General features: G+C 46.5%; 1 protein-coding gene across 1 annotated transcript; it reads right to left on the reverse strand.

The window, feature by feature from the left end:
- Positions 1–11,848: 11,848 nt before the first annotated feature.
- OTX2 (orthodenticle homeobox 2) lies at positions 11,849–16,716 on the reverse strand. The gene is made up of 3 exons (XM_037501971.2): positions 16,415–16,716; positions 15,315–15,466; positions 11,849–13,498 (listed from the first exon to the last, which is right to left on the reverse strand). Exons 1-3 carry the CDS (start codon positions 16,509–16,511, stop codon positions 12,878–12,880), a joined length of 870 nt encoding a protein of 289 aa, XP_037357868.1. The 5' UTR covers positions 16,512–16,716; the 3' UTR covers positions 11,849–12,877.
- Between the last annotated feature and the right edge of the window lie 3,854 nt (positions 16,717–20,570).

Below are 20,570 nucleotides of genomic sequence, written 5' to 3' on the forward strand. Positions count from 1 at the left end.
GACAAAGGCAAAGAGACAACATGAATTTAACCATACAGTTAGACACCTATCGCTGGACACATCTTATACAACATTACATAATCGCCCCTCTCGCACTCTCTGTTACATCCTTGTTCCTGTGCTTTCACCAGAGTCAGTACAGTCAACACTTGTCCACTAAGGCTTTTGACTCTGCCTCAGTGTTGCTGGCCAACGGCTGTCCACAATGACAAAGACAATGATGGTGATAACAATAACAGGGAATATGGACTGAACCTTTACTACCCGCTGCACACTGAGGTCAGTACTTTAATCCTCACAACAATCTGGGAAGTAGGAACTATTATTTTTTTCTGTTTTGAAGATGAGGATATTATGGCACAGAGGGGTTAACCTTCATAAAGACAAATATCTACTGTGTTATAGAGGATCTTGGATTTAAATCCAGACAATCCAACTCTCAAGCCTCAATTCTTATCACTATCCTTAACTACTTCCCTGCTGTAACTAGGGTCAATTTCTCCTATAATAAAGAAAATCTGCACTGACTTACATCTTCTAAGGCTTCTGGAAGTCACAGCTCATTAAATAATGCTATATGAGGGTGTCTACAATATTAGGAGACATAGAACTGTGAACCAAACCCTAAGACCAAAAAAAATTAATAATAACAATGACCCCAATTTATGTATGATATTGCAGCATAATTAACCACAGGTCAGGAAAAATGCAAAATATTCAGAAAAAATAACCAGGATGAGCACAAATTGCACTTCCATGAGAGAAGCTACAGACTTCTGTTGTCACCAGATCCACTCAAGTTATCAATGAAACACACAAATGTAAAATTTCTTGACCTACAATGAAAACTGATTTATGGAAAATAGCAAACTCGCCAGTTTGGGTAGATCTCTCTGAGCTTGCCTAGAGTTCTAGCAGGGCAGCACAGCTGCTCCTAGACCTTGACTAAAGAATGGTTCATCTTTATTGAGGGAAGGTTGTCCACTTGAACAACGTGCACAGGAGGGACACACATGAAACTGTCAGGGAGGATGGGAACACACACTTAACAAGCCAGATCAGCTAAATCAACCCTGGCGATCAATGGGAAGGACAGGTATCATGCAGCCAGATCACCCTCACATCCTGGATAGATCTTTGACAGACTGAGTAAATCACCTAGTTTAGCTTATCATTTTGCTATAAATACAAATCATTTCAAAATAGGGTATCAGGTCTATCTTCATCATCATCTTTATCAGGATGAAGATGTGGCAGCACTGGACAGAGAAAACACAGGCCCCTTATGTCTTCAGACCACTTCTCCTGGCGCAGACAGATACCAAGGAGAGAGAGTTCCTGAAATTGTAATTCCCTACCAATATGTTAAACATGTTGCTTTGCCTCTTATTTGAGCAAGCAAATTCTGTGACTCTCTATATGCTTTTGAACACTATTTCAGCAGCACACTAAGGCCATGACCATTCTTAAGCAGTAACAAGATGTTGTTGCCTATTTCACGCCCTATTTGCCCACAATCACTTAGAAATAACCTGATGTTACCAAATGAACCACTTTATCAATCAGTGACTTTTTATCACAGAACTGTCCTTTTACCAGATGAATACAATGGGCCCAATTATAGCTTGGGTTTATTTAGTGTATCATTTTGGGGAGGAGATACCAAACAATAGAGTGGGGTTTGCAAATAACATTAAATTAAAATGATAGTGCAGCAAACAGAGAGTCTAGGAAGTTATGGAGCAACATAGTAGGAGCCTCTGTGACATTGCTTGCTGTCAACTGAAATTCTGCAAAGATCAACAAGTTGATCTTTGATCCTGTCCAAAGGAGATTATTGCTAAAAGTACCTAAAATAATTTGTTTTTACATTTACAATCTATAACCTACTTCCAACACATGTGCCTTTAAAAATGTATTTTTAAAATAGCTCAAGTATTTTTGAAATCTCTTGATTTTTTTTCCCCTGTCAATCCTCTCTGGAGCCATGTAGCAAAATCAAATAGAATCATTACAATTAAGATTTTTGAAGAGCAGGAGCAGAATAATTTCAACAAGCAGTAAAGGCATATTTGTATGACTTCAGGTTAGAGCTGAGTAGCCTGGGAAAAAAGGCTGAAACTATTCCCTCTATATATTTGAAAAGTGCAAATAGTAGCAGTTCCTTGTCCTTCCCACCCCCCAACCCAGGTCACTTAGCTTGGTTTCCCTCTGGGCAAAACACACAGGGCTACTTCTGCAAATCAGCATACCTCTTTGTTTATTCTCCACAATCCACCCCCCACCATCCATTTCCATTGTCCTTCCTAGCCTAGATAGCAAATGAATATATACTGATCTGTACTGACCTCACAAATAGTAAAAACAAAGCCATTTTTAAAACAATGAACCCATGCTGGATGGGACTTCACATTTTATTTTTCTAAGGTTCATTTTCAGTTTACTATTGGCAAAAACATTCATTTCTAGAGGCTTTTTCCAGTCATGGAGTAATGTTGTTCAAAGTTTATTGGGCAGGGAATACACACAGTTACCTTTTTAATCTTTCTAATTTGTATTGGATGCTAAGCTTCCACATCTTGGCCCTTGGGCATTTTCCTTGACAAAGCCCTCCTACCTTCCAGTCCCACAAAGACCAAAGACTTTGGATATGAAATTTTTAAAGCAACCACTGGAGAAGAAGCTTCAATTGTATTGGCCCAACTGGCAATCTGCCGAAGGCCACATGAATCGCTCAGAGATAACGCCCTGCCTTTCACCTTGCGGTCACCAGTTTGAGTCACGCTGAGATTAACGGTGTCTAAGGGTTGTTATCATCTAGTGATGGCTTGGGAGCTGATATGAAATAAATTGCTAGTATCCTGTGTCTTCTCGCTTGAGGTCACTAGGTGCAGGCTATTTTAGGGACCAGATCCAAATCTCAGCTGCGATGGTTACTCTAAATGGAAGTCTCTGCGCAAAGATCAAATGCTAAATAAACCCATAGATTATGGTTCCTCTTGCACTAATGAAAGATATCCTCTGAGACAAAGTTGGAAGTAAGCTGAGGAGTTGTGGGTGAAGGAAATGGACAAGGTCTGTTATTCTGAAAACAGGGCTTTGAAAACAGAGTATTTAATTTCTACCCTGGTTTCCTTTATATGATTGTATCATATCATCTTGAATTGATCACTTGGAAGGCACAATCATGCCCTTCTCCAGGCTCAGAAGGTCCCACCTTCCTTCTTTTTCCTTCATTCCTTCTTCCTTGCCTCCCTATTTCTTTTCTCTTCTTTTTCTTCTTAATTAAGGTAAATCGCTTTACAACGCTGTGTATGACTTAGGGGAATAGACTCACATCTCCTCAGATGTATGTCTCTACACCATGCCTACCACCAAAGCACCCATACTTTACCATTCTTTACAACAGCTCATTGGGCCTTCTCTATTTTTTCAACCACCTTCGGCCATCATCAAACTTTTTTTAAAGATTTATTTTATTTATTTTATGCATGCAAGAGCTAGGGTGTAAGCTAGAGGTGTGGGACGGGGTGGTGGTGGTGAAAGGATTCACCAGAGACAGAGCGGGGAGCAGAACAGGCAGACTGACTGAAATACACTGCTGAGGGGAACAGTTGGCGAGACAGGAGAGTTCTGCTGTGCCATGTGGGTAGCTCCCTGGCCAGGGATCAAACTTGTGGTGCACTGGCTGCCTGTAGCATCATAGTGATGAGACTTAATCCCTTGTGCCACCAGGGAATCCCCCCAGCCATCATCAAACTTTAAGGAAAATGAAAAATTTTTTAACAGAAAATTTTGAGATGTTAGGCATGGGTGGCAAATTTTTGTATATGCAAAAAGAGGATGAGAGAGAGAAGGAATCAATTTACACTGATTTTCCTGAAATTTTTAATTATAATCAGCTAACATTTTGTTGTTATTATTGTTTTATTTTGGTTAAAAAATTGGGGGGGCTGAATCATGTAAGTATTTGTTTAAGCTTTCTGCTTTACACTTGTATAGATACTATTAAAATAATTCATTTATTTAGAATGTGTTATACATAAATAGCTTCATGATCAATATGCAAATTATGTCTATCTAGAATTTAGAAACAAAAGGCACATTTTAGATTATTTTGTTAAAAAGGTCAAGGTTTCAAATAGCTAAGGGTGCATGTAAATGTTTTCAGGCTACCATACTATTTAGTTGTTACCAAGAACTAGAAAAACTTGTACTTCCAACTTCCCCCTTCATTCACAACACTTTCATTAAAAACCAATGGATATGTAATTTGGGGTGGTTATAGGTCCTCTTGTGAATTTGATGAAGCTATGAATCTTCAGAAAAATTACATGGAACACAGAGCTCAAAAAATTTCCATATATCTGATGGAATTCACTCATCCTCTAAAGTCTATCCATGAACAACCATTTCCAAAGTGTTACTTGAAACACAGGTTAAGAATTCCTGAAAGAGGGCCTCCCGTGTGTATCAGCGGTTGAGCGCTGGGTTGCGAAGCTGCCCACAGCCTCTGAAGCACCAGTTCGATCCCCAGCTGCTCCCCGGCCACCAGAGGAGGGTCCCACAAGGTGTGCAGACCTCTCCTGCCGCCCGCTGCTCCCCTCAGCAGTGTACTTCGGTCCTTCTGCCTGCTCTGCTCCCCGCTCTGGCTCTGGTGAATTCTCTCACCCTCCCGCGCTTCTGACTGTACCCAGTGCTTGTATAAATAAATTAAAAAAAAAAAAAATCTTTTAAAAAAAAGAGAATTCCTGAAACAAATATTCAGGCATCTTTTACTAAAAGTGTATATCACACACTCCCTACCTTTATCAACATATTTGAAGGACGGGAAAGAAGATAGCCAAGTCCCTGTTTAAAATAGGCAGGAATAAAAATTGGTTTAACTGATTCTAGTTAATCCTTGAAAACGGTGAGTGCATGTTTTGTACCAAGTTGTCCATTTCTCCTCTATCTCAAAATCAGAAAGTCTTAGGAAAGCTTAATTTTAGGACCAAATAATGGCTAGCTTTTTTGGCAAAAAGGTAACTAACAAATAGACTGAGCATTCTAAAGTTTCAAGTGGTCAACTTAGACTAAAATTAAATATAGAATAATCAAGAAGAGCTACTGAAAAAAATTTCAATTAGACCTGCTTAGATTTAAAATTGAAAATATTAATGATTCTTCTTTCCAAAAGCACCTAATTTTAGTCATGTCACATTTATGTGTGTATACGTGTGTTTGCCCAAAACTTTGCTCGAATATTTTTTAAAAATTCCCTACGCATAGCATCAAAAATAAGGTTGACCTTAAATTTCCTACCAAACAAAATTTAAAGGTTAAGAAACTTGCTTGGATTAGTAGGCAGGGAGTGGGGAGAAAGCTTTCCAGGTGCACCCTCAGTGATTAAAAACTCTAACTCAAAATTCATCTCAGGGCATTTGGTTAACCAGTTGTCTAAACAACCCCCGGCACGGGATACCTGGCCCTCCAGCTGGCCAGATCTCCAGTTGGAACCGGAAGCCGCCCCCCAACCCCTGGGTGCCGCGGTGGGGGTGGGCGCGCTTCCGCGAGGGCCTAGGGATCCGGCCGGCCCTGCCTTCGCGGCCCCGCATCCTCGGCTCCGGGGTCCAAGCCCCGCGCCGGCTTGCGAGTCCCGGGCTGCGCCCGGCCTCTGGCTTTCCGGGCAGGGGGGGTGTTGGGGCTGCCCAGCGCGCGCAGCTGGGGGCGGCGGTGCAGGCGTGCGGCCGGAGAGCGCTCACGTCGGCCTTGACCGAGGGGAGTCGTTGTCCCCAGGCGTCGTTACACTCACGCTCACTAATCCTCGAGAGGCCCACAGAAGCGAGAGGGAGCAGCACGCTGGCCACGGGCTCCCCGAGTCTCCCCAGCTTCTTAGAGTGGCGGCACAGCACCCCGGGGCCGAGCCTTCCCTTCCTCACCCCCCCGCCCCCCTCCCCGGCGGGAGCCACCCACAGTCCGCCTCGCTGCGGGGGACCTGGTGATCTGGCCACATGCGGCCGCAATCGGGGTGGGGGGCGGTTGGTTCGAGGCCCGCTTTAGGGGAGGCTGCTCGTCGGAGGCACAGGTTTTGGGGTAGCAATCTCTGTGATCCACGCTGCTGGCAGGAAAGCTGAATCTCTGTCACACGCTTAACTCCATCCGCTCTCTGGTAGTCCCCAAATAACAGCCTGGGACCTGCGCAGGGGTGATTCCCTTGTGTGCTTTGCTGCCACGGAAGGCCCATCTGGGTGAGACGCGGGAGTGGAGAAGGGGCACACGTTGCACTTGCCATGTTTTCTATGCAAAACCCGAGCTCACTCCCTTGCGGGCGCTTGGGCCGCTGTTAGGGGGTCCTAGGGGCCGTCGACTGTGCGCCTCCCAGCCCCGAGGCTTCCAGCCGCGAGCAGAAGAACCCAGCGACTGTCCTGAACGTGCCCGCCCACGTCGGGACGAGCGATGCAGTAGACTCGGGCTCTGCTGCGAGGCGCGGGTGGCCGACAGGTGCGCGAGTCCCGCCAGGAAAACCTGGACTTAGACCTGCGGCATCCCAGGAGAGGGCCTCCTTCGGCCCTAGCCACCGCCTTTCGAGCTTCCCTCCATTAGAAACAGAGAGGGGAGGGGGCAGTGAGCCGGGATACTCCACCTCTTATGGCTGGAGGTGTCCTTTTGCCTGCAGGCAGGTTTTCCCCTCCCCTTCCCAGACTCTGTGCGGTTAAAACCGGTTAAATGAAGAACACAGAGGTCTCCCGCTCTGCCTTTTCTTACAGCTAAAAAGTGGTTTGGTTGTAAGCTGATAATCAAGTGGCGGTCGTCGGACACCCACTCCAGAACCTCGCCTCGCAGGGACCATGCTATCACACACCACGTCCATTAGGCCCCAGTAATCCGCTATCAATGCATTTTGGAGCTATTTGAATGTTAAGGAGATTTTTATTAATGGCCCATGAGCCTAAAATGTGACTATTGAGGAACAGATTTTAACAACTCTAGGCAGTATTGAGTCATTTTCAGGTTTCAGTGGAGCTTAAGGCCACTGGAGATGACTGTTGAGGGGGGGGGGGCAGGGCCCTAAGGGAGAGGTTTCTCCCAAAAGCTGTCTCTAAAGAGGGTTTTCTGACCTTTACCTCGAAACCTGGGATGGGAGGTGAAGAGGCCTGCAGTGTGCAGTAACTGCTGCCTGTAGCTCCCCAAAGTGGCATTTGCTGGCCCCATCATGGGCAGCTCAAGGAGGGGGGGGGGCGGGAATTGGAAATGATATCGCTACTAAAACTGGGACCTTATTTTTTGAAAAGTCTTGTATTGGAAATATCTCCAAATGATGTAAAGTAGAGGAAGACACCCTAACCCAAAACCTCCACTTTCCCACCTCTATCCACATTAGGCAAACTAAGTCCAGGCAGCAGAGAGGGTGGCAGAGAATTCCTTTCCTTGCGGTGCTGAAACAGAAGTAAGTCCAAACTTGGACGATAACCATTCTATCTGCTGTGGGATTTTTTTTCTTTGTTGTTGTTTTCCCCCAAATACCTTGTTTCTTTCCACTAAGAACTGAAGGGAAAGGGTGGGGGAGATTAAGGAATAAAAGTGAGCCATAGACCTCACGCTGTTCAACTTTCCCTCTAGGTGAAAAACAAAATTTGAAGCCTACCCTCCCCCTAGTGATAGCCTGGCCTTTCTGGCACCTGCAGTTATCTTTGACCAAATGGGTTGGATTTAGTAGAGCTCCTTTATTTGAATTTGCTTATTGTCTGTTTGCAGATGACAGCAGGTTGGTTTTAAAATATAAAACACACTTCATGCGAGAAAGGAAGTCTGACTAATTCTCTTTATAACTGGGGGACTTCCTTTGCTTATGGGGACTGCTGTATAAACTCTTTAAATACAAGCCTGCTCACTTCTCATGTCCAGCACCTCTGCATACAGAAGCTTCCTCCAGCTTTGTATTGGGTTTCGTTTCCTTCAAACTGCTTTCACCAGAAAAACTGCCCTTTTCAAATAGTGCCTAAATTTCGTTTTAATCAAGTTTTTTTAAAAAAATACTTGCTAATATAAAGTCTCATATTGCTATTGGCAGGCAGTTTGGAATAGATGCTTCAAGCAATGCTGTACAATGTGTCTCAATATACTGGAGCGCTGCGGTTTCACATGTAATGTTAATTCTGTCCGAGACAAATCCCATAATCTGTGCAGTTTCAGAGGCTAATACTGAAAAACATTGGGGTGGGTTTTTTTTTTTTCCCTCCTTCCATCCCAAGGGAAAGTCCCAGGGGCTCCCCATCTCTTATGTCAAGCTAACCCAAAGAGGACCGGGGGAGACTAGAGAGAACAGGTTTTATCAAGGCATGCTGCACTAACAGAGCACCGGCTGTTAGGAAGGGGGAAAAAAAGAGGTGTTCAAGGCAATGGTCACAGATTTGGGCATGTAGATGCGTGATTGGAGCTTGTACCCTTTTGTGTTTTGTTTTGTTTTGTTTTGTTTTGTTTTGTTTTAAGGGAGAGAGGTAGCTGTCTTTCAAAAAGGCTTGGAAGGCAGGCAGGAAGCAGGCCGAGGTAATAGCGGAGCCTGACCTTGCATCTTCCCATTTCGGTCGTTTTCTACCATGTCAGCTTCCATTTGTTTGCGATGCGCCCGTCTCCTGCCTACCTTCTTTGTGTTTCTCTTTTGCATTATTAAAAAAGACGTCTCTCTCTATACAAGAAACAGCACCTAATACTGGCAAAGCCTGGTTTTGGGTTACAGCTTTGTCCGGGTAACAACAGCGAAGTTTTCGCCGGGTGTTAGACAGGGGTTCAGACCTGTGGCTGTGGTGTGCGCCCCCTGGGTTGGCGGCCGGAGCGCCCGCTTCTGGTTAAGTGGAGGCGGACGCGGGAGCGCTGGCCCTGCCCTGCAGGTAACCGGAATGGGCGGCCTCGCGCAGTCCAGACTTTACCATTCCAGAACCTGCCTCCCTGGCCTTTAGGACTCTTGAAGGCTGCGCCGGATCCGAAAAGAATGAGCGAGCACTTGGTTAAAAAAAAAAAAAAAAATCCGAAATATTAATGGGTAGGAGAAAAAGGATGAGCCCAGGATAACCGAGAATTCCTCGTCTCCCACGCAAAGTCTCAGGTCAGAACAGAGGTCCCCATGGGAGGGCCGAATGCCCAAGCACAAGTTCCCTAGACCCGGTAGCCTCAGCACCTGGCTTTCCTGGGGGTCCAAAGCAGGCCCAGCTGGGCAGCCCCACCGGCCCACTTCTGCCCTGGACCCCGGAGGCCGCAGATGTGGCGCGAGCCCCAGCGGTGCCGCCGGCGGCGGCCTCTCCTTTCGCGGCGGAGAGAGAAGTCCCAGCTGTCTGCGGCGCATCCTCTCCCGGGACCAGCAGAAAGAGGCTGCGGGCTCAGCCAGGTTTGCTCTGGCCTCCCTGGTCCCTTATCCAGGCCTGCTAGGCGCGCCTCGCCACCCGCTCCTACGGTCTGCACTTTGTTCCCGGGAGGCAGGGCACTCCCCTCCGGGCCTCCTCCTGCTCCCTCCCCACCCACACCTCGGGGCCGACCTGGTTTCTGTGCCTGACCAGCCACGCGGCTGACCTGGAAGTCTGACTTCAGAGTTCCAGGAGGCCGCGCTCCACCCGGCTATGTGCACGCAGGCCCCGTGGCCGGGCCTCGAACGTTGCGACCGCCCACGGCACCCTGAGCCCGGGCACCACCAGCGTCCCCGAGGCTGCAGGGCCAAGCCGGCCGGACTGCGGCTCGGCAGATACCGGTTCTGACCAGGGCCGGAGCCACAGCAAGTGGAGGGAGGGGAACTCCCAAAGTCACCCCCGCCCGGCCTGCAGGGCTGTAAGTGGGCCCAGAGTCCGGAGGGCCCACTTGAGCCTCGAGGCCCAACTGGGGCTCCCAGGGGCAAAGATGAGCTTTTCCCGGGTAACTGGGCAGTCAAGATTTAGAAAATACTGCTTAAAAGAAGAGTGAGGTGGATTGGGGAAGAGCGCTAGCCTCTCTCCTCTCTGCCGCAGGGACCGCGGCCCACACCACCAGGCCAGGTTCTCCAAGTCCCGCCCTCGGCCCCCCGGGGTCCTCTGCCTTCCGCCCAGGCGGTGGCTGGGCTGAGGGTGGAAACACCCACAGGAAAGGTGAGATTAGAGGGAACGGACTGGGAGAGGAGTTGAGGAAACTGACCATTATCTAAAACTTGGAGGTTTCAAAAGCCGGAACTTAATTGACTCGATTGAATTTCTCTCCTTATCTAAGAAGGGAAGAAACACTCCAAGGTGAAATATAAAGGGCCAGAAGTCCTTGCGGGAAAGATAAAGATTTGGGGCAACAGATCTTTGTAAAGCAAGCCACCCCACCCTCACCTTCGCCCCCGCCCCCACCCCAGACAAGAAGACTTTGCCTTTCCCAGCAACCTGAGGCCCTTGGGGGTCGGTGTCATTTCAGAACCAAGTATCGTTACTATTGGGCTTTATTGAACCGGGTCTTGACTTGGAGCAGCCATCTAGAACTCCGCCAGTCTTTAGCCAGGGTTGCTCCCAGCCCCTCAACTCTTCCCAGCTGTCTGTAGTTTGGTGAGATTCATTTCTACTCTGCTGTCGATTCAAAGGGATTTAACTGTGTGATCCGTTAAAGTTGCACAGAGGTGATGGAAAAATTACTTTCCGAGGGTGCTCAGCGCCTTTTCTGACCTTTTTTTAAAAGCACAGGGAGAGCCAGTAGCCTGATGTTCACCATCATTGTTTTAAAAGAAAGGGCGATCTTTCCTGGCCCTTTGTAGGGCATCCAGATAAATGAAGGTAGTGTGAGAAATTATTTGGGATCAGATTTACTGTTGCCAGAGAAAAGCTGAAAGCTTTTAAACCCAGAATCTGGAAAGCTGTAAAACAAATGTTTGGTCCTGAATTTCACTTTGGTGTAAACTATAGTAAGGTGAATATTACCAATAGATTCTGGGAAATCTTGCCATCAATGTTTGCCTCCATTGTAAACTATTCCATTTCTTTTTGCAGTAAAATAAAAACTATTTACTTATTAGGCAAGATTATATAGTGTAAGAGCACGCACAGTCAAGGATAGAAAAATTGAACGGACATGAAATGGTTGCAACTGCTAACCTTCATTTAAAAAGTTGCCACCTAGAGAGAGTCACTTGATTTGTCAAATATAAGAACATAAGGGTTTAAAATGAAATAAATTTTTGCTTTTACCTGAAGAGCACTATGATCATTGGCCCATTTGTCTTTTCTGGTGATTTGTTAGGTACAACTAAGAAGGAACCCTACCTTTTTTCAGCACTGTCTTAAAAAAAAAAAAACAAACTGACCAGGATAGGATGCCTTATGTTCAACTACTGAAATTATAGGTTTTAAAACTTTTCTGAAACTCTTTTGTTCAGAAATCATTTCTGCCTGAATTGCTTTCAGATTCTGATTACATTCCCTCTCCTGTTTACCTCAGATTTTTTTGGAAGTTAAAAAAATCCCCTTAATCAAATTAAGAGGATAGAAGCAGGTAATTCTTATCATTCTCATTTTTGGAGGTAATACAGTTCTTCCCCTGTCTTTTAAACTTATCTATGTTAAAACATAATAAAATGATTAAGAAATTGTTGGGGTACATGACAGAGAGAGGAAAACGCAAGGGGAGCAAGATCCTAATAACTATTAGGTTCTCTAAATTCAATTTCAGAGCAATTTCAAATTCAATTGCTGATGAGTCACCAAAAGTTTACATATCACAATCACTCACATCTAGCTCACCCACAGATTAGACAAAGTAAAATTTTAATTCCAGTTTGCTAATTTCCTCTGACCTAACAAAAATGTTTTGGGAAGGAGAGGCTGGATATGGGCTTCTCATTCACAAATAGTATAGAATTAAACTGGACCCAATGTTGTGCTAGAACCATTTTAATATAATTATACATATCTGCCAAATCCAGGAAGAAAAGGTTTATGCATATATAACTTTTCCAGTTAACATCTGCAAGCATAAACAACAATGATCTCAGTTTATAAATTCATCAGGGTCAGAGCAATTGACCAATGTCTCTTTACTGCTAGGCTTACCAACAGTAAATTACAGATGATTAGTGTCCTTTTGTTTCTCTTCTCTCACTCTCCTTGTTCAGAGACATTTTGTTGTAAAGTTTCAGTGCAGCTCACCTCCAGCCAAAGGTAATCATTTTTAGGTAAGTACTCAGTTGCTCTGATTTTGTTTATAATTAAAACCTATTTAATCACAGAAGAACCCCTGCAGAGGTGGAGTTCAAGGTTGCATACAATAACAGGAGATCACAGTTTTGAAGTCTAGCACAGATTAAAAACCACAGATGTACCATTTATATAAGACACACACTGATTGTCTCTTAAACTACATATTGACTCCTTATGAACATTATTTTTTAAATAAAGTAGTGCATCTAGGACAATCAGTCGCACAATTCACACAGCCCTGAAAAGTTTTTCAGTGCCAACTACCAGTTGGTCATGAAACGTGAGTGAGCTTTGAGACACTGTCCATTCCTAAGATTCAACCAAGGATTGGTTCAAACATTGGAACACCTCTGCTTAAGAAGGTTATGTCCTTCCCTCCTCTTCCCTCACAATTTAGTTTTGCTTGTTTATTTTTGGTGGTGTTTGGTTGCACATGGCTAGAATGCTTTTGATCACTTTGCAAATCAGGAAAACCAATGATCTAAAACTATGACAGGATCTTAAGTAGATTGGTTTGTCCATTTCAGGTTGCTGGTTGGAGGCCCTTTAAGGCCCTTCATTTTTCCTTCTATGCCTCCCGGAACATTGATCAGAAGATGAGTCTGAGCATCATCCCATCTAATTCTTTTAACCAATGCCTGGCTAAAACTGGAATGTCCAGCCCAGTATATTTAAAAATCACCCACAAAAAGAGGTTCTACAGGTCTTCACAAAACCTGGAATTTCCATGAGGATGTCTGATCTTTATAATCCAAGCAGTCAGCATTGAAGTTAAGCTTCCAAGAAGCAGTTTGGTCCTTATAATCCAAGCAATCAGTAGTTGAGTTAAAACCCAAGCTTGAAGCTCCGTATCCCTGGGTGGAAAGAGAAGCTGGGGACTGATTGAGATGGCTGGTGACTGCATTGGTACCCATGGGACTGAGTGTGGCCCCTGGTCCAGGAAGCTGGTGATGCATAGGGGTCAAATAAGATCCACAGTCCATGCCCCCAAAGTAGGAAGTTGAGCCAGCATATCCTTGACTATAACCTGAAGCCTGAGTATAGGTCATGGGATAGGACCTCTGCATGCAGGAAGAGGAGGTGGACAAGGGATCTGACAGTGGGGAGATGGAAGCTGGGCTCCAGATAGACACAGGAGCACTGCTGCTGGCAATGGCCGGGACTGAGGTGCTAGCGGGGGGAGTGAATTGGCCACTTGTTCCACTCTCTGAACTCACTTCCCGAGCTGGCGACGTCTTCTTTTTGGCAGGTCTCACTTTGTTTTGCCCTCCATTCTGTTGTTGCTGCTGCTGTTGGCGGCACTTGGCTCTTCGATTCTTAAACCATACCTTGAAAGGGAAACAAAGTTATTTAAAATGATTTTAATAACCCTATCAAGACAAGATGTCTCACAAGATCATAAATGTCCTCCATGGACAGGAGAGTTAAGCAGACAATCACTCCTGCCACCGAAAATGCAACCTGGGGTGTCCTCATGTGCTCCTGGAATTCTAAGTTTGGAGACTCTTGAAAAAGCATTTGACCCTGCTTTACTCCTAGTTCCAAACAATAAAAATTTAAGTCAATCACCCAAATATGTGGCTAAAAATGCGCCACCCCACTTTCCTATCTCTTATTTCACCTTGAACACAAATATACATAGACATAGCTGTATTTTGGAACACTCTCACAATGGAATAGAATATATGTCGGTCTTCTGGAGGAAACAAGGGAGGGGAACAATTCTGCATATTTAAAGAGTTTATATTCCTTCTTCCAGGGAGTGACTGCTAATATAGAAGTTGGTTCCATCTCTCTATTTTTTTGTCTCTCCCCTAGAAAGATTTACAAAGAAAGCGCCAAAGAGCAGTGATCCGGTTGAGAAGGGAGATCTGAAATCACTGTCTGTTGAACCTGTCTTCTTTATGGTAAGTGCAGCAACTTGAACGTGGTCTGTTTTGAGTGAGGACTTATCTAAGTCAGCTCAAGTCTCGTCTGCACCTTCAAAGTAGTGCCTTCAGCACATACATTCTGTTTCCTATACTGCTGGTTTGTGAACTTAAGCCTCTCCCTGCTACTTTGAAAATTCTCTTTACCAGTCCCATTTCATGTTCTGTGATGAAGGAGACTTGGTTGGTGCAGGAGGGATTTATTCAAGTTACTACGGGCATTTTCTGGGTTACAAATCCTTAGCTGTCTTATTGAATGGACTCTCCATATGGGTGCATTAACTAAAGTAAAAATGGTGTCACCAAGCCTGAGCACACCAGCATCTACCATTCAGAGTCACTTATTTTTTGGCCAGTGAGGACTTTGGTTCAGGCCTCACAACTGCTAAAACCTCTGTTATCCTACTTTGGAAAAGTCTTTTTCCTGGTATGGAGTTCATGTAGTAGCTGAAGGGAAGTCTCAGGTATTTATATGGTTTTATGCTAAACTTTCTTTCCAGAGAACTCTGTAAGAGGCTTGCATTCGGGGCAAGTTGGGAGTTAACTTTCCCTCTCCAGACTAAGGTCAAGGGAAGTGGGAACACGGAGTGGTGCCACAGGGGAAATTATGTAGATAAGTTATCTGCTAAATGGCTCAGAATGAGAAAATTCTGTTCAATCTCTAAGAACTGAAAGAAAACACACTGTATCATTTCTGTGGTAAAAAGTACCAGCTGCTTCTAAAGTCTGGTTCAAGGAGTGACCTTGAATAAGACATCTACTTTTATTTCTCCATCATCTGGAAAATACTGGGATGCCCAGAAGCTAAGCTGTTTTCACTACCAAAAGTCTGTGAGCATGGAGGAGGATTTCCACAAAGGGGAAGGAAGTATTAAAATATTACATCCCGATCCTTGAAATCAGCCCAAGACTTGGGCCTCTGTTGGTCAGTGACCCAGGGCTACTATGACTGTTTTTCACTTCAGCTAAATCTCCCAATGACCACAGCTCAAAGGAGAGGGTAGGGTGGGGGCTGGGGTGGAAACACCCCCTTCCTCTCCCTCCACAGCAAATTGGGCACTGAAAGGTCCTTAGGAGAAAAGTCTGCTGACCTCTGATGACTTTAGTTTCAAAACTTTGGTCATTCTAAAGACCTGGGTCTTTCCTGGATCTTCAACGCACTTCCTTGGGGGGAGGGGTGGCAATGTCAGGACAAGGCTGTCTACTGATGGCCTACCTGCACCCTGGACTCAGGCAAGTTGATTTTCAGTGCCACCTCCTCCCGCATGAAGATGTCTGGGTATCTCGTCTTAGCAAACAGAGCTTCCAGCACATCCAGCTGCGCCCGAGTGAATGTTGTCCTCTCCCGGCGCTGTTTCCGAGGGGTGGCTGCGGGACAAGAAGCCCAGGGCCCTTTAGGGTGAGGGAGTAGTTTCTCAGTCACAGGGGGCTCTTGGGAAGTTCCGAATCCCCTCAACCCACACCCTGAAGCACTCCTCTGGTCCTCCCAAACCTTCAACCCAGGCCCCACCAAAGTTCTCCCCACCCCTACCCTGGCTTCAGCTCCTCCAAGGAATACTGGGTCCTACAACACACACTGGCCCTTCCAGGGCAGTCCCCCACTCCCGCTGCTGTGGGAGATGGCTTCAGCGACAGAGAAAACAAATGAAATAAAAAGAAAACAGACTCTCCAGGATCAACCCCCAAGCTAAAATTCATTCCATGAAGTCAAAGGGTCGCTGAGGTTTGCAGCTCAACCCCACGGGGACTCTCCATGCTGCACGAAATTCAGGTTTTTAGAGCTCCAAGTGCCTTTGTCCTCTATCTTTAAAATGGGGCCATATTTCACACATGTTCTGCGAGGATTTCGAGAAACAACGGGTCGAAAAGGAAAGCACCCGCTTGTGGGGCAAATTACACATCTAGGGTTTAAAAGGCACAGCACCTGGCCATGCGGGGAGAATTTATCCAGATAAACTTTGCTTTTCCAAATAGGCCACTTCCGAGGTACGGGCAGGAGCCTGTGGCCTTGAATGGCAAGGACAGAAGCCTTCCTCTCCCTCCTTCAACGTGTCCCCCATTTACGCCAATCAAGAATAAGGCCATGTGATTTTTCTGCAACCTACCGGTATAACCCCAGCCCCAGTCCTCTCCTCGGCGGGTAAATGCCCTGAGGCTCTGAGCTGCTTCTCGGAAGGAAAACCCATCGCGGAACTCGCCCGGAGCAAAGGTGGGGGCAGCTCGACCGCCAACCTGGATGCCCTAGGGAGGGTGCCGGCATCCCCGCGAGGCGGGCGTGGGGAAGGGCGGGGTCGGAGTGCCTCGGGGCTCACTTACCCGGGTAGCCCACTGAGGGGTGCAGCAAGTCCATGCCCGAAGTGGTCAGACTCAGCCCATTGACTGCATAAGGCGGTTGCTTAAGATAAGACATCATGCTAAGGTTGTTTGGAGGCGCAAAGTCGGCCCAAATCGGGTGGACCCAGCCGGAAGGTCTTTCTTCGCTGGGGGTGGAGGAATTCACCGTCCTTGGTGGGTGGGTTTGGAGTGGTGGAACTAAGCAAAGCAAACAAACAGAGGTGCTGGTTTACTGCTTAGGAGGCAGCAGTTCTCCCACGTCCCACCACTAACTTAAAAAGAGCCTGGTGTATGCAAGGCAGAGGCTTTTAAAGGACTTGCAGACAACTCCCCCCACCCCAACCACCACACACACACACCAGCTGCTTTGAAACTAGAGGGGTTGGAGAGAGACCAGATAAACCTGTCCTCCCCACCCCCCACTCTAAACTTTAAAAAAAAAAAAAAGTACCAAGGAAAGCAATTACAATCTGCCTACCCAGAAGAACAAAACCCCAAGCCTTCAAATGCACACATTGCATTCCTATCCCTACATTTGCATAGGACTCATTGGCTGGCACTAGCTAATTGTCTCAAACAAAACTTGATTGGGGCCATTTGCAGAGACAAAGAACTCTTTGGCTAAATAAATAATGCTGATAACAAAGCCCATTGGTGAGAAACAAAGAAACAATTCAAGAAATCTACCTCTCCCCAGACTGTTGCCTTTCCAAGGCGATTTTAATTATCTTAGCTTTTTACCACTTTCAGCTGCCACAAACCTAAAATGTCAGTGCATTTAACATCTAAAACACCAACTTGCTAATCGACAAACTTGAGAAAACTGCTCAGCCACTATTATTCCACATTTGAAGTCATTTCCAGTAATCATTTTCACCTAATTAGTAGTCTGGGTAATTAGATTTCGAGGTAAGTAACAGATTTATTAGGGTTTTGGAGAACCTTGATTATATGTGTCTAAAGAACTAAAGCTAAACAAACAAGTATTTAACTTTTAATCGACACCCATCCAATATTTAAACATCCTGCAAAAAAAAAAAAAAGTCTTCAAGGTTGGCACTGAGGGTTACTAGAAATTCTGCAGTAAAGTTAGAATCCCACCCAATCACATAATGACAGGCCCCCACATTTGCAAGTAGAAAGGGAGTGCATTTGTACTGCAAGCTGCTTCCATGTTGGTTTTGGTGTGGGAGGCTGAGGATCCTGCGGGAGGCAAATTTTCCGACATTTGGGTCCTCAGCACTATAGTGGTTTCCTGTTAGCTCGAGCTGTCCTTTGCACATTTCAGTTTCCAAGAAAGTAGATACACAAATGCCCAAAGTTGTAAAACTAAACAGAATTCTCCCTACCTTTCAAGTTTCCTACAATCCTATAAGAAATCGAGCTCAGGGAGGGAAAAGAAAGGAAGAAAAGACAAAGTTATTTACTTTGTTCAGCTGAGTGTCTCTCACTCTTCCATGCAAAGAGAACCAAAATGAATGTTAATAGAGGCTGGCGGTTTGCAAGTCTGACTTTTATTTTACTAAAAGGTGGCACTTCTCCTGCAAGGATCTCTACTTTGCAACTTTGACACTATGAGAGATTTGGCTTCAAAATGGCGGATACAAGATTAGAAGTTCCCTTTTACTTTTTCAAAGGTTCTAGTGAGTTTCAAAGAGGCCGGGTTTTCACATTAGTTTACTTTGGTTATGAAATCACGATATAAAGTTCCACAAATGAAGCTAGGCTACTGAAACTTTTCCCTGATTTAAATTCATGGCACCAGAAACAAAGATGCTTTTCCATCTTCATATCAAATTAAATTTTATAAATGCCCTTCTTGGAGGAATTTGTATTATTTTCATCAATAAAACTAATTTAGTTGCTCCTACAACAAAGACATGTTTTCCACTCTTCTTAGGGTAGTTATTTGGAGGCCTTGAAAACAATACTGTTTTTAAAGTCATTTGTTTGAAAAACCTCTAAGCTAAAGTTTGTTTCTTGTTTAATATAAACTTACTATGTTGCAAAGTTCTGAACTACTATTGAAAAACTAAAATCCTATCCGGTGTGCATGTGAGATCTATGGAAGTGTTCTCACACGCAGAGCTCTCACGCAGTTAAAAATGCCTGACGCACCATCCATGCAAGTGGCCAATTTCTGACATAAACCGCGAAAACAGACAGAAAGCACCACGACAGCTCTTCTTTGCCCTTACCATCGCAAAATGGCTAAAATTCCTCGGCATAGACTATTTTCACTTTTTCTACTGAATCCATCTTTTTAAAAAAAGGGGGGGATCCCCAAAACAAAACTCCAAGGGGCTCTCAACATCCGAAAGACTATAGGTCTGCACTCTCCAAAGAAGAGGCCACCGGCCCCTCGCATCTAACTTTCAGAGCCCTTGCAAAGACGCCTCCCACCCCTCTCTCTGCAGAGCCCAGGAGAAAACGCGGTAGCTTCTCAAAAACACAAGCCCCAATATCACTGTACTTGATGGCCACTGGAGAATTCCTACCTAGCTGAGGGTGACAGTCGCCAGGAGAATCCCCCGCGGCGGGCCGGCGCACTCACCTCCCGGCGCGAGGAACTGGGCGCCGAGCCCCTGGCCCGCAGCCCCGCAGCCTCGGCGCAGGAGGTCCGGCTCGACTGCCCGCCCCGGGCCGCGCCGCCTTATATCTAACGGTCAATTCGTGCAATCTGTCGCTCCCCGCCTCCAACCCCCCCCCAACCACCTTTTTTTTTTTTTTTTTTCCTTCCAAGGAACCCATCTACCAGTTGCTGCGTCCTCGCTCGATAATAATTACCTCGTCCGAGAATTAATTATAATAAATGTTTTCTTGATAAACTAACGAGATAATCCGAGGGGCACACGTCCCTTAATTACAGGCCGCAGCGCTCAACTCTGCTTCTCGTCCGGACTGATTAATTTTCTGCATGATGGAAAGGAAACAAAACTACGCAGACTGGCGACTGGCCTGCGGCTCCGAAGACAACGAGGAGGACCAGGAGAGAGAGGGAAAAAAAGGAGAAATGTGGGCATCGAGGACAACAGCCGGCGCGGGCCTCTCTCCGGTGAAAAGTTTCTGGCCTCAGGGAATCAAACGACGCTGCCACCCGCGAGGGAGGGAGGGAGAAACGTGCCAACAGGGTTGGCCTTGAACTATGAATTATGGCGAGGCGTAAAGCCCCGGTGTTGGCTGAGGAAGGAGCGGTCTGGGTGTCTACCTTACTTTGGGGGGAGGAGTTTTCCCTTCAACTCCTCTCTTGTGCTAATAACTTGTGGTGACTGGAAAAAGTTCCCAGGTGAGTTGGAGAAATGCTAACCCCGAAACTCTAGGACTAAAGGGAGAATTTCAAGGCGCGACTTGCCCGTGCCCTCCCCCAAGTAATCCACCCGTCCAGAGTCGACGCAGCCCGGCCTTCTGTCCCGGCACCCCCTTTTCAGTCTGTAAAGGGAGGAAAAGTCAACTCGGTGGAATTCTGACCCGGGACTTGGGTTACAAGCACTGTGTTCTGAAATCGAACTATGATTTCAAGAGTCCCTGAAAGAACCAACACGAAGACTTCCCCGGAGTTGGCGGCACGACGCGTCGCGGGGGCCGGGTGCTGGCAAAAACATCTGCGGGTGCTCCCTGGGCAGACCCAGGGCGGAGAATGGGCCTCTGCGCAGCGTCGGCCCCCGCGCGGGCCTGGCCGGTGGTCTGGCTGCACCCGAGCCTGCCAGGGGAGTGCGCGAGCGCGCCGGCAGGCCCCGCCGCTGCCCTGGGGCAAGATCCACGGTGGGGCCGCCTCTCCCAAGTGAAGCATTTCAGTCCCCGGCCCCGGCCCCGCCGCAGGCTCGGACGGAGCGGGCCACTCACCCCCAGGTCTGCTCGCCCCAGGTGCGCACCGCGGGCTGAGCGCCTGGCGGGTGCGCACCAGCCCCAGCACAGTCACGTTGCAAAACGACTCGCGCGCGCTCGCTGGGCCTGGAGACCCGGGTCTGGGGCCCAGACAACCATGGTGGGGTGGGGAGCTGGTTTGCACCTCCAGGTTTTTTTTTTGGCAGGGAGAGGGAAGTGGTGATCCAAAAGAAAAGGGAGAAATGGAGGCCTCTGGAAGAGGCCAAGAACCGAGAGCGAACCTTGCTGAGCTGCTCTCGACTGGTGAAGAGGG

Source organism: Talpa occidentalis, unplaced genomic scaffold, assembly GCF_014898055.3.
Source record: "Talpa occidentalis isolate TD23 unplaced genomic scaffold, MPIMG_talOcc4v2.1 talOcc4.11, whole genome shotgun sequence".
Classification (NCBI taxonomy): Eukaryota; Metazoa; Chordata; class Mammalia; order Eulipotyphla; family Talpidae; genus Talpa; species Talpa occidentalis.